Source organism: Triticum aestivum, chromosome 3D (assembly GCF_018294505.1).
Source record: "Triticum aestivum cultivar Chinese Spring chromosome 3D, IWGSC CS RefSeq v2.1, whole genome shotgun sequence".
NCBI lineage: Eukaryota > Viridiplantae > Streptophyta > Magnoliopsida > Poales > Poaceae > Triticum > Triticum aestivum.
This window is the reverse complement of record NC_057802.1, coordinates 472,725,965-472,741,006: the sequence shown is the minus strand read 5'-3', so window position 1 is coordinate 472,741,006 and position 15,042 is coordinate 472,725,965. Positions and strand designations below refer to the sequence as shown.

Sequence of the window (15,042 nt, the reverse complement as noted above, 5' to 3'; positions counted from 1 at the left end):
ATATTTCCTTCAGAAACAATATAAGATAAATTCGTAGGCATTGGATCGGTGATTTGTTGGATGATATTCATCATGAGACAATTATAACCTAGGGCGATACGGCACTAGCTCCAGTTCCTCAATATAATGTTGGCATGTATTCCGTAAATAGTCATACGTGCTTATGAAAAGAACTTGCATGACATCTTTTGTCCTACCCTCCCGTGGCAGGGCGTCGTATCCTATGAATCCTCAAGTTTCATGTATCCCTGCATCCGGATCGTTTCAGTCGTCCGATCTAAATCGTCGCGTTAGAGCTGATTCCGGTGTATTTTTTCAAAAATAAGCCCGCAACCTTTGTAAGTCAGGCCTGCGAATTTGCACGGGCACCCCTGTCCCACCCCACGTCGCAGATCCGATCACTACGGCGGCGACCCGCGGCCAAAGACGGAGACCTCGCCGTGCGCCCTAAACACCGACGACACAGGATACTGATCGATTGCAGTTGGGTTCATCTTGATCTCCTGACGCGGCCGCCGTGTACTTCTTGGTGCGAGGTACGCATGTCAGGGTGACTTGATTTTCTCCCGATGCCCGAGCGATCTGGAGCTAAGGTGCCTCACCTAGGGACTACCAGGTAGCTAGCTCGCCACAACTCACAACACGCAAACACACACATGCAGAAATAGAATTGGTGTGGATGGCCATGTGCAGAGTTGACCAGATCAATAGACCGTATTCTCTTATAGCTTTGCCTAACTAGTATAGAAAATTATTAATTTATTAAAAGGTGAGCAGCCAGATTTTGATTGGCTGGTGGCGTATGAGATGTGGCCAAAATATGGATTTCATATACTGTACATGAGTGATTCTCGTTTCAGAGGCTAATTCTGTATCTGTTTGTGGCTTGTGCAGCAATGCAATCTACCAATAGCTTGCAAATGCAGTTGGAGGAGGAAAGATTTACCACACCTGTAAAGAAAGCAAGTGTTCCTCTCCCCGTGAGTCAATTGCTTCCTGGTTGTATTCACTTCAGTAATTTATACACAATGGTGCTTACTAATTCATTGTTTATGTTTAAGTGTTCGTCTTTTACACCGGAATGTGAAGAGAATTTGAAGCCTAATTTAGGCATGACATTTGAAGGATTAGAGGCTGTTGAGAAGTTCTATAAGTTTTATGGACATGAAGTTGTGTGGTAATGATACCTACAAGATAGAATCATGGGTTGAGCACTACAATCATGGTCACTTGATCAGATCAAATCGTCGAGTTATTGAGAGTGCAAAGAATGCATTCTACACATGTAACAAAGCAAGCATAGACACCTGTCAGACATACAGGCTTCTCCAAGTCAGCGAGGGTTCCTGCAGTGAAGCACACTAGGCAAGAGGAATATGAGGCATTTATTGGTTGCAACATCCCTACTCAAGTTAACATACACCCGCCAAATGATGTTCGTTCGGCAGGGAGAAGTAAAAGAATAAGGAGAGGAAAGGAGATGAATGGGGAAGAACTGAAAGAGAAGAACGAAGAAGCCAAGGCCAAGGTCGCACGCTCGTGCAAGACGTGCAACCAAGTAGGGTTTCATGATAGTCGCAATTGTCCAAAGAAAAAGGGTCAAGGAAAAGAAGTCATGAATGTGCATGTCATGCATACATAATTACAGATTGTGCATCATGAAAGCTACACCTCTTGCAAGAAAAATAAATGCTTTATCAATAGTATTGTTTTATTCGATGTATAAAATTTCTTTGTGTAATGGATCAAATAATTATTTTGTCCAACTGTTTGACTTAGTGGTGAGCAGATTCAATGAATTGCAGTTTTTCTATCAGGTTATGAAGCTTGCAGTAACCACATGTCTTTGTACGACTTAGTAAATTGACATGAATCATTGATTTTAGCATAGTTTTCAACATGTTTCAGTTCTTACTCTTGCTACCCGAGTCTTGATCGCCACTGCATTTGTGAGGAAATGTATATCGTTTTCCATTGGAACACATGGCACACCTGTATCATATAGTCAACCAGTTTGTGAAAAGGCGCCCAGCTTTCTGTCATTAAAGTTGGACTGACAAAGGTGAAACACATTACAAATCTTGTATCAATACAGAGGCCCAGGATTAGGACTTGGGCTGCTAAGCTGTTAGTAAGTACTTCAGCTATGGTTCGCTGCACTCTGTGAATTACGCTGGTTCGCTTGCTTGCTTCACCAAAGTTGAGAGGAACCTCCAAAGAAAAGGTTTAGGTACCAGTTGGTATGATGATGAAGGTTTCAGTATGTGAACTTCCATATGTTTTTATGATAATTTTATTTTTGGCTAACACGTCTGAACATCTGTGGCTTGATTCAGTCATTAAGTCACACAAGAACACCTCAAATTGCAAATACGAACAAGGTTATTAGAAATCTTTCTTTCTCAATTTTCCATTCAGATTAACTTACACTCATGTCTCTCTAAATAATCAATGTTCACAAACGATGTACATCACATTCTAGACTCCCGAGCTACACGCACACCCAACAACGAACAATTGGAATCAGTTGGCTGTACAGAAGCCAATCTGCAAGTACTAGATACAGTTACAAGAACGATGAAAATTCAGAGTCTGTAGCAGGCCAATCTCTCGAGCTCCAAGCCTGCCATGTCCACAGCCCACGCGAGTCTGTTATCAGGCACCCACAGGACGAGCACGCAGTGCAATCCGACGGCGCGGAGGCTGCGGACGCCAGCAGCCTCGGTATCAGGACCGGCGAGAGGAGGATGTGCACGGCGGCGGCCACAGACCTTGGCTAGGGCACGGCACACCGCGTCGGGGCCGAAGAATGGCATCTAGCTTCCGGCGACCGCGAGCACCGACGCATGTTGCAGACTTGGAGCCGAGCTTGTCGCCGTCGCCGTTGGAAGAACTAGCACGCGTGTTGTTTAGAGATAAGACGAGGGTTCCGAAGTTATTCGATTCAGGGGCTAATTTGTAAAATAAACAGGGCAGACATGGGCCTTTTAGTGCAAAATTAATTCGATTGATCAGCCACACACGATTTAGATCGGCCGGCTAGAAACTCTTCGGATGCACGGGTGCACAAAACTAGCGGATTCATACGATACGACGGCGGGGTCCATATTGGAAACTAAGGGATATTAAGGCCTCCTTTTAATAAAGAACCGGAACAAAGCATTAACACATAGTGAATACATAAACTCCTCAAACTACGGTCGTCACCGGGAGTGGTCCCGACTATTGTCACTTCGGGGTTGCCGGATCATAACACGTAGTAGGTGACTATAACTTGCAAGATCAGATCTAAAACATGGATATAATTATGATAACATAAACGGTTCAGATCTGAGTTCATGGCACCCGGACCCAAAGTGACAAGCATTAAGCATGGCAAAGTCATAGCAACATCAATCTTAGAACATAGTGGATACCAGGGATCAAGCCCTAACAAAAATAACTCAATTACATGATGAATCTCACCCAACTCCTCACCGACAAGCGAGTCTACGAAGGAATTACTCACTTCCGGTGGGGAGCATCATGTAATTGGCGATGGAGAAGGGTTGGTGATGACGAAGAAAGAAGACCCCCCTCTCCGGAGCCCCAAATGGACTCCAGATCTGGCCTCCCGATAAAGAACAGGAGGTGACGGCGGCTCCGGTTCGTGGATCGTGATAATTTTTTCTCCCGATTTTTTTCTGGAAAAATAGGATTTTATAATGCCGGTTTTAGGGTCTGCGAGGCCACCAAGTGGGGACTACCCACCTGGGCGCGCTAGGAGAGGGGGGCGCGCCCTGGTGGGTTGTGCCCACCCAGGTGCCCCTCTCCGGCAGGTCTTGGCTCTAGAAATCTGACCTATTATATAAAAATTCCTCGTGAAGTTTCGTTCCATTCCGAGAACTTTTATTTTTGCACAAAAACAACACCATGATAGTTCTACTGAAAACATCGTCAGTCCTGGGTTAGTTTCATTCAAATCATGCAAATTAGGGTCCAAAACAAGAGGAAAAGCGTTCGAAAAAGTAGATACGTTGGAGACGTATCAGTAAACCCCACGTCCGAGGCGCGATCCAAAAGAATCGGGAACGGGTCAGTAATTAACGCGTCCGTTAATAATTAATTAATAACTCATTAATTTGTTCCGAGCAGCAAAAATATAGACAACATGCATAGCTCTGTCCTCGGCCCAACGAGCCAGGAGGAGGAGCGCGTGTGTTGGTCTCCTCTTCTCATGCTCATAGAAGTGGTAGAAGAGCTCACCTTATAAAGAGGTGCAAGCCTCACTCAACTTCCGGGGTGAGACTAAACTTTAGTCCCACTCACACCACTCACAAGCTATGCATGAATGGGCCAAGAGAATTTTAGAATTTTAGTTGGGCTTTGGGCCAAAAGCCTACTAACAAATTCCAACACATTTAGGAAAGCGGTTGGATGGCCGGCTCTTGTATCCGTGTCCACAGACTGATGTCCGCGGACTGATCCGGATCAGTCAACAGACAAATAGTGTGTCCGTTTTAGGGGATGCTCTAAGGCAACGTCTTTGTAAAGTCTAGTTTTCCTTTGCGGATGTACTACTCAATTGTTCTTATATACTACTTTCTCCGTTCCATAATATAAAAACGTTTTTTATACTACCTCTGTCCCATAATATAAGAACGATTTTTACATTAGTATAGTGTTAAAAACGTTTTTATATTATGGGACTGAGGGAGTATTTCACATGAGTTTTGTGTTTGATTTCCAATGGGATGTGCGATGAGACTTAAACCTACATTGTGAATTTGTATCTGCTGTAACATGTCGTGTTGATATCGGGCACATGTAACTTGCTAGTGGATCTAGAAAGAGAAACATAGCATATTTCTCAAAACCAGTTACGTCGGCGAGAGTGCTAAAAAGAGGAGAGATGGCCGACAACAAAAGCCAAGATAAAAATGGTATTATTGCCGAAAAGGAGGAGAGGTGGCGAACAACAAAACTGAGGAGAAAAGAACATCCATTACTATAAGATCTATCAAATTTGCTTTACTGCTTTAGTCAAGATGCGTGTATCCCAGTCGAACGGTCAAATCGAGCTCCCAAAATTAGATCACATAACGAATGGAACAACTTGCTAGATTTTTTTTTTAGAGAATCTAGTTTTTTTCCAGACGATGGAATGGAACCGGGTTTCTTCTAGTCGTTTTACGGGGTACAAGGCATGGGTCAACAGTGTATGCCTAAATGGGCCCCGAATCGTCTCGCTAGCCCATACAATAACCTTACGGCCCTGAAGGGTCTTCCAGAGAGAAACATGGAACGGAAAAAATGTTGACTAACCGGTGGACCCCACACGACAGAATAAAACGGCACCCTCCCGGAACACCAGTTTCAGTTTTCCCACCGCACCACAGATGTCGTCCGAAACCGCCGTCTCGCCGCAGCCGCTGTCCTCCGGCCCACCAACCGCCGCCGTCTCCGCCCATTCCAGCCCCGCTCCCCCGGCCGACGAGCCGGAAGCTCCAGACTCGCCCCAACTCCCGCCGCACCATGCCTCGCCGTCGCCAGCCCCCTCCATGTCCGACGAGACGGACGCCCCGACCCGTCCCCAACCCCTGCCGCGCCACCCCATCGCGTCCTCCTCCTCCTCCCCATCCACCGCGGCCGGCGAGACGCAGGGCCCAGTACACCCCCCGCCCCAACCCCAGATGCACCAGCCGGCGTCGCCCTCCCCTTCCTCGGCGGAGCCGCAATCCCCTGTCCAGCCCCAACCGAACCATTCGTCGCCGCCTCTCTCGGGGGACGACGACGACGACGACGTGGTCATCACCGGCGCGTTGTCTGGGGCGGGCGGCGCGGCTTCGACCGCTGCCGATGAGCGGGTGAAGGGGCCGTGGTCGCCGGAGGAGGACGCGGTGCTGACCAATCTGGTGATGAGGGACGGGGCGCGGAACTGGACGATGATTGCGCGCGGGATCCCCGGGCGCTCCGGCAAGTCCTGCCGCCTCCGCTGGTGCAACCAGCTCGATCCTCAACTCAAGCGCAAGCCATTCACTGGTACCTTCTCTTTTCATCCATCTACTGCTATTTGTGCCCCATTTCCTGTGGGACATGTATTCAGGTGCCAAATAGCTAACCAAAATCCTAGAATTTGTTTTGTAATGCAACGTGTAAGGCGCATTATCGGTTTGTTGTTAGAATTATGGTCATCATGCATAATGCATAATGCGCTTAATTGATCGTACGGATGTTATGTAGCATATCTCTGCTACTCGCTTGCTAAGTCTGATAATTTGGATGCAGAGGAGGAGGACCAAATGATAATATCTGCTCATGCAATTCATGGGAACAAGTGGGCATCTATCGCGAAACTTTTGGTTGGGAGAACCGACAATGCAATCAAGAACCACTGGAATTCTACTCTGAGGCGTCGGTACTGCACCGGTACCCGGTGCACACGAAGTGCTTCTGCAGAGCAACCTATGAGAGAGATGTCCAGGGCAGTTTCAGAAGAACGGTGGCCATTGTCGGGTCCTAGTTCCTTCAGTGTTATGGAAGTAAAGGAAGCTCCTGTGCAAACAGTATCTGAAAGTTCAGCTGGGGCATTGCAAATCAGAGATATTAACAATTGTAGCACTGAAGCTGTTGATCGATCCTACCCGGTGCGACCAGTGGCTACCATTGGTGCTTTCAGACCATACAGTCTAGGACCTGCTCAACAGATGCAAATGGAAATGTCGAGCTCTACCAAGTTTGTCCCAACCCTTCAGGCTGTCACACCTGAAATTGCGGTCTCCAAGTTTGCTGATACTACATGCTTTGCTGCTGATGTGCCAAACAAATGTGGCCATGGTTGCTGCAGCACTGAAGAACAACCTCGTAACAACTCATTGTTGGGACCTGAGTTTAAAGAGTTTATAGACCATCCTCCAATTTTGAGCAGTAGTTTTGCTTCGTTGGTATCTGAAATCAGCAGCATTGCCTGGATGAACGGTGGCCTGCAAAGTAGTAACTCTGGCAACTTAGTGCAGTCTAATCCTCCAGCGCCTGACAAATTAGGAATGGTGTGAGTTGGAATACTGAAAAACTGGAGTTATTACTTTTGGACATAATGAAGTCAACCGTGATTATAATCTTCCCGAGGTGAGTGCTCTGTAGATTCCAAGGCATGTGTTACTTCCAGCTTTTAGTATATGTTCTCAAACTTCTTCCAGGTCCTTAGCATCGCTCATTCACACTGCATCACACATGTAGGTAGCTGGATGTGATTGTTGCGTTATAAGGAAACTCTAAAACTAATTGCATTCCATTTCAAATGTATTATGCCATGCTGCCAATTATACACCAACGCCAAATAATGAGACTCCCCATTTCCTTCTTCCTAGCAATGGCCGTGAAATCGGTATTTTCCTATGATGAAGCTACCACAATAGTTTGGCTCAACAAAATAGACCAAAATATTGACAGTGGATTGATCATCTAAGGGAACAGATGGATATACGTTTGTTTGTAGCAAGCGTAAGTGATTGGTCATGATTAGACCCCAACAAACTGAAGCTTAATTATTTTTATCTTGCATATTAACCATCATTGAGCTTTTAGTCTTTTACTATATCATTGTAACTGAATAAGTAGATCCCCCCTGCTACGTGTGCACTTCAGTTCATTTATTATCCAGTAGTCCTATCATATATGTACTACTATTAACCAAACACGTGTGGTGCACATTTGGGAGGGGATGTCTGCATTTAAGACGTTTTTTGACACTAGTGTAGTGTCAAAAAACGTCTTATATTATGGGACGGAGAGAGTATTAACCAAACACGTGTGGTGCACGTTCGGGAGGGATGTCTGCATGATTGAGAAGAAGGCAGTGGTGGGGAGAGCCTTATAACCAGTGGCAGCGGTGGGTAAATTGTAGCAAGTCTAAGCTTTTAGGTGTGTTATGCTGCGCAAAACATGGAATCAATCTGAACTGCCATACGCGGATGGTTGAGCGGTTATGATGTTTTGGATCAGCCACTGATGGTGCTTTTTATATTAGTGGAGATATTTGATTGCGGTAGACATCTTCCCATAATATCAGTGTGTTATATAACGAGCGAACATGAGGTGATGTGTCTTATGGCATGACGGCCTGTGCGCCGTGCGATTGGGCGCGCAGCCATGCATGCTTGTGATCGTAATAACACGAGCTAACATGGCAAGTATCAAATGGGCGCGCTTAGCGCATTGGTGCTGTAATGGCGTTTTAAATCAATGTCTCGGTTAATAACATGCCTTTTAGGAAGGATATAAATCTGGAATGGTGTTGGTAGCAGCAACTCTAGTTTCATGTCTCTGTAGTGTGTTTCTGTATGTCATCTTAGTCGGAATCTGGTTTCTTTCAGAATCGCTGTTTGTATTGTTGTATGTCCTGGTTTCCTGGTTGACCATTGAAAAGCTAGGTCCATGCCGCCCATATTACTCTTTTAACTGTTGAAGACAGCCAGGTTCTATGCGGTGTCTTAAGTGCAGTTAAAGGTTATATGGAGTTGACGAAGATGGTTTGGTTATGTCTAACTGGTTAGTACACTCATGGTAGGTGTTTAAATGGTTGGACATGCTCCATGGTAGGTGTTTAAATGGTTGGACATGCTCCATGAGTTTGTCTATTCTGCTTTGCAGATCTTAGTATAGCCATGTCCGGATGTCCCTGCTTCTCTCTCTTTCAAGTTTCTATTTCTGACCATCTGTTGCCCTAGTCTGATTAAGGCAATTCATAATTGGAAGCTCGTGTATGTTCTGACCTTGTTTTACATGACAGCAGTTCTGTCTGTCCAAATTTAAACTCTGGCTTGTATGCTAGTACCAGTATCATTGAACATGACCAGTATTTGGAATATTTGTTCTCTCTTCGCCTCTCTGGTGGTCATTTTCCTTAGTAGCACCATAGCTTACTTGTTTTCCTTTTGAGGGATGGGAAACGGTTGCTGCCAATCTTATTTTGTACTGATTGGTACTCCCTCCGTAAAGAATATAAGAGAGTTTAGATCACTATTTTTTTGTCGTTCAGTGTTACCTCTTATCTTACATTGTTCCTTTCAGTAGAGTATTTGGTGTACATCCTTTGGTTTCCTGACCTATTTATGGTGTTGCTGGACCTTTTATTTGCCTCTGCCCTCGATCTAGGTCCACATAGATTGTGGTCATCGAAAACGCTATAATCTACAAGCTTCCTGGAAGCTCTTGTCTGTAGTTCCTGTATAGTACGAACTATCTGGACCGCGTCATTTTTACTTTTCCTACCTCGGTCATCAAGTTTAGTACTTCCTGTGGCTCCATTTCCATAGGCATTTGGCGTACAAAAGCTTCATCTACAATGCTAATAATTTTAGAGTGCTAGACGATCAACAAAAAACTAATGAAATAGTAATACTGCATCGTCTGCCTCTTTGTTAATGCCTCCTTTGGAGAACTGGCACCTGATCCTTTTGCCGTATCTGTTTTCAGGTCTTCAAATCAGGCGTGGATGTTGTTGCTCAAGCCGGAGAAAACTGCTGTGCTTCCTTCTCCTTGGATCATAAGTACTATAGTACAATCGTTTCATCATTAAAGTTGCCCCAAACCTGACGCTGGTCACCAGCTGGCCGGTTCCCCGGGACCCTACTTGCTCAATTATATGATGCATGGCTGAATGAATTGGTGATATAAAGATTCTGTACCTCGTGGGGGCAGCCATGGATGCTGATCGGATGCGATTGGGTGCATCCAAATATCACGTGAGCCTCACAGCTTATTACTAGGATTCAGATTTGTTGGATTAGGTTCTCTGCTCTTGCCAGCCAGTCTTGCTGATTCGACGGGGGCTCGTATGTCCAATTTCTTAATTGCGAGACGGGATTTTTTTTCTGTATATTTGTTGAGAGAACGCTTGAATTCTTTGAAACTGTAAAAAGAGCTTCCCCGCTCAATTTTTTTCCTGGGTCCATCTCTTTTGTGGGTCCGTCTCTGAGGTTTGGTGTTCCTGCCTTGCTGTTTGCGTGTGTTCTTACCTGCAGGTTTGATGGAACCTCTGCACTCCTGCACGCAGGTGCATGATATGATTTGGGTAGCCAATGAACGGCGATAGCTGTCTCTGTGATCGCCATACTGTTTCAGTTAGTTTGTTTATTAGGTGTTCTGTGCATCGTGGTTACCGGCTTCTGCATGTGCCGTGCGCGGCAGGAAGACAAGACAACCATCAACTTTTCCTGACTGGTGTTGATACGGTCAAGCTCGGTCTTGTTTTGGACTCGCTAAATCAAATCCCTCATTGAGCTGGGTAGAGCCGAGGCCACCGTGCAATGCCAGGCTGCGCCGAATGGTCATGTCGTGTTGGCGTCAGCTCTACGGCGAAACCACCCAAGAAAGTCGCCACATTTTTCTTCTTTTGAGACGTGAACGCAATGGTTTTTAATCAGAATCGCAATGTTCGGAAACTTTCTGGTTGTGGAGCGAAGCCTTGCCGATTCGCGGGAGTCCCTAGAGAATTAAGGCACGTTACCATCTGGTTAAGGCGTTTACAAAAGTTAAAATTGTTGTTGATCGATTGGTTCACTTGGTTATCTAGGGTCTGCCTGAGAAACTTTCAATCTAGTCATCTCCAATCATGATAATACAAAGAATACCCGAGGTAATAAAAATTACAACCATGTCCGTGGACCATCTAGTAAGGACTATAAGCACTAGAGCGAGGCGAAGGCGCGCAGACGTCATCGCCCCTCTCTCGCTGGAGCCGGGCAAACCAATCGAGAAGTCTACATGCTAAGGCCCTTTAGGATCAGCGCACCAGACCAACCACCATCGCCGATGAAGAAAGTCGTAGATCGGAAGCATCAAACCAGTAGACACTCAAACCAAGACGAATGAAGACTGACAAACAGATCCACTAAACACCAACACCGACCGAATTCTGTGAGATCCGATGGAGACACACCAGAGGTAATATAGAGTTGACAACAAGCAGAGACAATTTGTCCCGTGTAACTGTTCCCAAAACATTCTAGCGACGACTAGATGTACAAGCCAACTCGGTCGAAAATGCCGCAACATGCATTATCGGTAAATGGTGTTGAACTATCGGAGTTGCATGCCTTAGAGCATCTACAGTCGGGCACCCCAAATCCCCCTCAAGTGTCTGGGTCCAGACGGGCGCATCAAATGGGCCTCAAACGCCTGGGCCGACCAGCATTCCTCATATCCAGCCCAAATGTAGGGCAGATATGGGGGCGTCCAGGCATCCGACGCGTCGGAATGATGATGGGGTCCCACACGGAATCGTCTGGAAACCCGGTAGTCCACCGAACGTCTCCTCCCGAGGGGGTGTGAACGCAGCGTGGCGCCACTCCGGCTCGCCGCCTGAGGCCAAATCCGGCTATTTAAGCCAGTCGGCGTCCTCCAACCCCAGCCACATCCACATCCATCTCCTCCCTCTCCGCGCCGCCAGGCCGAACCCATCCGCCTCTATCCCGCTCCGCCGCTCTTCCCACGCCCTCGGGCTTTGCCATGGCTTGGCAAAAGACCATGTATGCTATGCTCACACTGGATCGCCGGTTCCAGATCGAGGAGGAGATCCGGGTGAGGCGCACCACCCACATCGTTGTCGGCCTGCCGCCGTACTCACCAGAGCCGGAGGAGGAGGAGGAAGAGGAGCAGCAGTCGGCTCCGATGGAGGTGGCGGATCCGAAGGAGGACGAGGCGGAGCAGCTAGAGGAGGAGCTGACGCCGGTTTTGAGCTTCAACAACGAGGATACGAAGGCGGAGTTCGCGGTAGCCCAAGCAGCGGAGATTACGGAGCAGCAAGCCATCCTGAAGTCCATCCAGGATGAGGCCTATGTGGAGGCCAACCGGCAGGAACGGGCGGCGACCGACGCGCTCTTCGCCGAACTCGACGCGGAGCAATCGGAGGAGCCGGAGCTGCGGGTACCGTCCATGTACCCGGAGCCAGGCACGGAGATAGTGGACATTTCCGACGAGGATTGGGGTGGTATAGGTTGATCTACGTATGATTTACTTGTTTGCATTCTTTGTATGGATTTAAGATTTCAAATATCCGGATGCAGAGAAGTAAATTTGAGGGATCACTACTCGCGGACGCGTCCGCAGATGTTTGGGGGGCCTGTCAAGTCTGACTGTAGATGCTCTTACGAGCATAGATAGATCGTGTAAACTAGTGAGTATATAGGGTCTCCTGTTGGAGAATTAGTCAATTTCATGATTAATTTCAGAATATAAATTATGATTAGAATTTAAAACAGTAAGTGTCAAAAATGCTTTCATATTATGGAACAAAGGAAGTAGTATACTAGATGAACAGTGAACCAATCCGACGGTGGTGGAGCTAACCCAAAACTGGCTGGGCAGGCCAAGCATGCTTAGTTGAACGGAAACATACTTTTTCTCTCTCAAAAGGCGTAACTTTACCTATAGTCTTCAATGTTTTTACCATTGGCACGGCGGAAAAGGGCCTTGTGGTAGCTCCGCCGGTGCAATCTGGGCTGCACACTGTAACTATCAAGGGGAAAGCAATGAGAGCAATTTCAACGGGGCGACCCATTTCGTTCGCGGGCGTTTGTTTGGGTTGGCGCGGACACAAAAGTCGGCCCACCGAGTCGACCCAAACAAACGCGTGTCCGCTTTTCGTCCGCGAGCGACCCATTCCCGGCTCATTTTTGAGCCGGATTTGCGTCGGCGCGGACACGAGACGGACGCGCGCGCGCTCGCCTTCTCCTTCCCCGGACCCGCTGGTCGGTAGCACATTGGCCTCTCCCCATCCAACAGTAAACCCTCGCCCGCCTCCTTCGTCGCCGACGCCGTCGTCCATTTTTTCGGTGACTGCCAGCTGCCGGCGCCGCAACATCCGCTCAGCAATGCCGCCACCTCCCACGTCGCCCGCCACCGCCGTCTTGCCGCCGGGGAACCGACAGCTTCCCACCCCCGCTCCCCTCGACACAGCCGCGACCGCGACCAAGAAGCCGCCTCGCCGCCCCGGTCGGATCCTCACCGGCACGCTCGTCGGACGCCGGCAGGGCAGCTAGGTGGTCCATGCGCGTCACGACTCCCGTCGGCCGTCTCCTTCGTCGACGCCTGCAAGTTGTTCGACAGTTTGCCAAGGTACAAAATGGACTCCGCCGACGAGTTCTTTTTTCACAATTTCCTTTGCGACTCTGACGATTCGTTGTCCGATGACGAGGAGGAGATATTGGCTGCCATGTTGGTCCATCACCACCTCAATAGCCAGCGGCCGTTGTTCTGTGGCACCATTCCAGGCCACCTTCCGGCGTTGAATCGCAACCGAGAGAGCGGGAATCTCCTTCTTTGGAAGGACTACTTTGATACAACAAATCCGTTGTTCAAACATCAGAAATTCCGCCGTTGTTTTCGTATGAGTAGGCATCTTTTCAACCGTATTAGAGAGGGGGTGGTCAGCTATGATGACTATTTCGAGTGCAAATAGGATGTCGTTGGAAAGATTGGTTTCTCCTCTTATCAGAAATGCATTGCCGCCATCCGAATGCTTGCATACAGAGTGCCCGGTGATCTCATTGACGAGTACGTCCGTATGAGCGAGTCTACATGCCTAGACTCCCTGTATAAGTTCTGCAAGGCTGTTATTATTGTGTTTGGCCCTGAGTACTTGAGAGAACCGACTCCTGAAGATGTAGCCCGTTTGCTGGCGATGAATGCCAGCAGGGGCTTCCCAGGGAAGCTTGGAAGCATAGACTGCATGCACTGGGAGTGGAAGAACTGCCCTTCTGCTTGGCAAGGGCAGTATAAGGGCCATGTCAGGGCTTGCACTGTCATACTAGAGGTCGTGGTATCTCAAGATCTCTGGATCTGGCACTCTTTCTTTGGCATGGCCGGATCACACAATGATATCAACGTGCTTCAGCGCTCGCCGGTGTTTGCTAGGCTTGCCGAAGGCAACAGCCCACCGGTGAACTTTACTATCAACGGTCACAACTACGACAAAGGATACTACCTGGGTGACGGTATCTATCCTCAATGGACCACTATTGTGAAGACAATCCCCGACCCTGTCGGAGAGAAGAGGAAAAGATTTGCCCAAAAGCAAGAGAGTGCTAGGAAGGACCTCGAACGTGCCTTTGGTGTTTTGCAATCTCGACGGGGCATCGTTCGGTATCCTGCTAATACCTGGAGCACGCAGAAACTGTGGGAGGTGATGACTACTTGTGTGATCATGCACAATATGATATAGAAGATGAGCACCTGGAACCTCTATACGATCAAGGGTTTCAGTTTCAGGATGAGAATGTTGTGCCTGAGCATGGAGGAGCGGCAACGTTTGAACAGTTCACCCAATTTTATCATGACATGCGTGATTGGGAAACGCACGTGCAACTGCAAAATGATTTGGTTGAGCATATGTGGGTTCATGTTGGCAACCAATAGATGTATCTTCTTTATTCGGCTTGCAAAACTATGTGAAACATGTTTACTTTTATTCGACTTGTAAAACTATGCTATTTTATTCGGTTGAAACTATGTTATTTGACAATATGTTTGAATGCAAAAGTTGTGTCTGAAGCAATGAAAAAATGAGCTATTTTTTGAAGTAGGGCGGCCAGCCGGCCATGCCGGTACATATGAGTCGGAGCGTTGGGCGCACTCCCGACCCAAATCTAAAAAAGGGCGAACGCCGGGCGGGCAGCCGACCCAAACGGACAAAAAGCGGACAAAAGCGCCATCCGTTTGGGTCGGCCCGTTGGAGTTGCTCTAAGCGACTCATCTAGTTTGAATCACACAAATGGCACGACAGCTCCTTCTTATCCCCCCTCCTCTTGCTCCTCCTCAAACGTCCGCACTCTCCTCTGAGAGCGACAACCAGTCCATCCGTATGAGAACCGACACTTACTTCGACACCCTGTTTAGGGAGTTGTCCCGGGATCCAGAGTTGCATGATGGCGACCAGTTCACGGCGTTGGACTTCTTGCTCATCGCGGTGGCCGGAGAGGTGGTGGTTTGTAGCGAACGGTGGATGTGTGGGAGAAGATGAGGATTGTGTAGCTAGGATTTGCAGAGGAGGAGCCCAGTTGT

At 47.8% G+C, this 15,042-nt stretch overlaps 1 protein-coding gene and 1 long non-coding RNA gene across 3 annotated transcripts; both read left to right on the top strand.

Moving 5' to 3' along the window:
- Nucleotides 1–377: 377 nt before the first annotated feature.
- LOC123074982 (uncharacterized) lies at nucleotides 378–1,810 on the top strand. Of its 2 annotated transcripts, none has more exons than XR_006436075.1 (3): nucleotides 378–536; nucleotides 895–980; nucleotides 1,062–1,810. It is a non-coding gene; the product is annotated as an uncharacterized lncRNA (long non-coding RNA). The 2 variants fall into 2 exon arrangements; XR_006436076.1 differs by having other exon boundaries at nucleotides 378–616.
- Nucleotides 1,811–5,368: 3,558 nt separating this feature from the next.
- On the top strand, nucleotides 5,369–9,949 carry LOC123079765 (transcription factor MYB1). The gene is made up of 3 exons (XM_044502567.1): nucleotides 5,369–6,021; nucleotides 6,268–7,107; nucleotides 9,457–9,949. The coding sequence occupies exons 1-2, from the start codon at nucleotides 5,379–5,381 to the stop codon at nucleotides 7,032–7,034; spliced, it is 1,410 nt and encodes a 469-aa protein (XP_044358502.1). The 5' UTR covers nucleotides 5,369–5,378; the 3' UTR covers nucleotides 7,035–7,107; nucleotides 9,457–9,949.
- The last annotated feature ends 5,093 nt before the right edge of the window (nucleotides 9,950–15,042 follow it).

Bases quoted from the DNA above. Each gene is read 5' to 3' on its own strand.
- LOC123079765 (XM_044502567.1), top strand. From the start codon at position 5,379: ATGTCGTCCGAAACCGCCGTCTCGCCGCAGCCGCTGTCCTCCGGCCCA. The intron at 6,022-6,267 runs GTACCTTCTCTT...ATTTGGATGCAG, and splicing joins CAAGCGCAAGCCATTCACTG to AGGAGGAGGACCAAATGATA.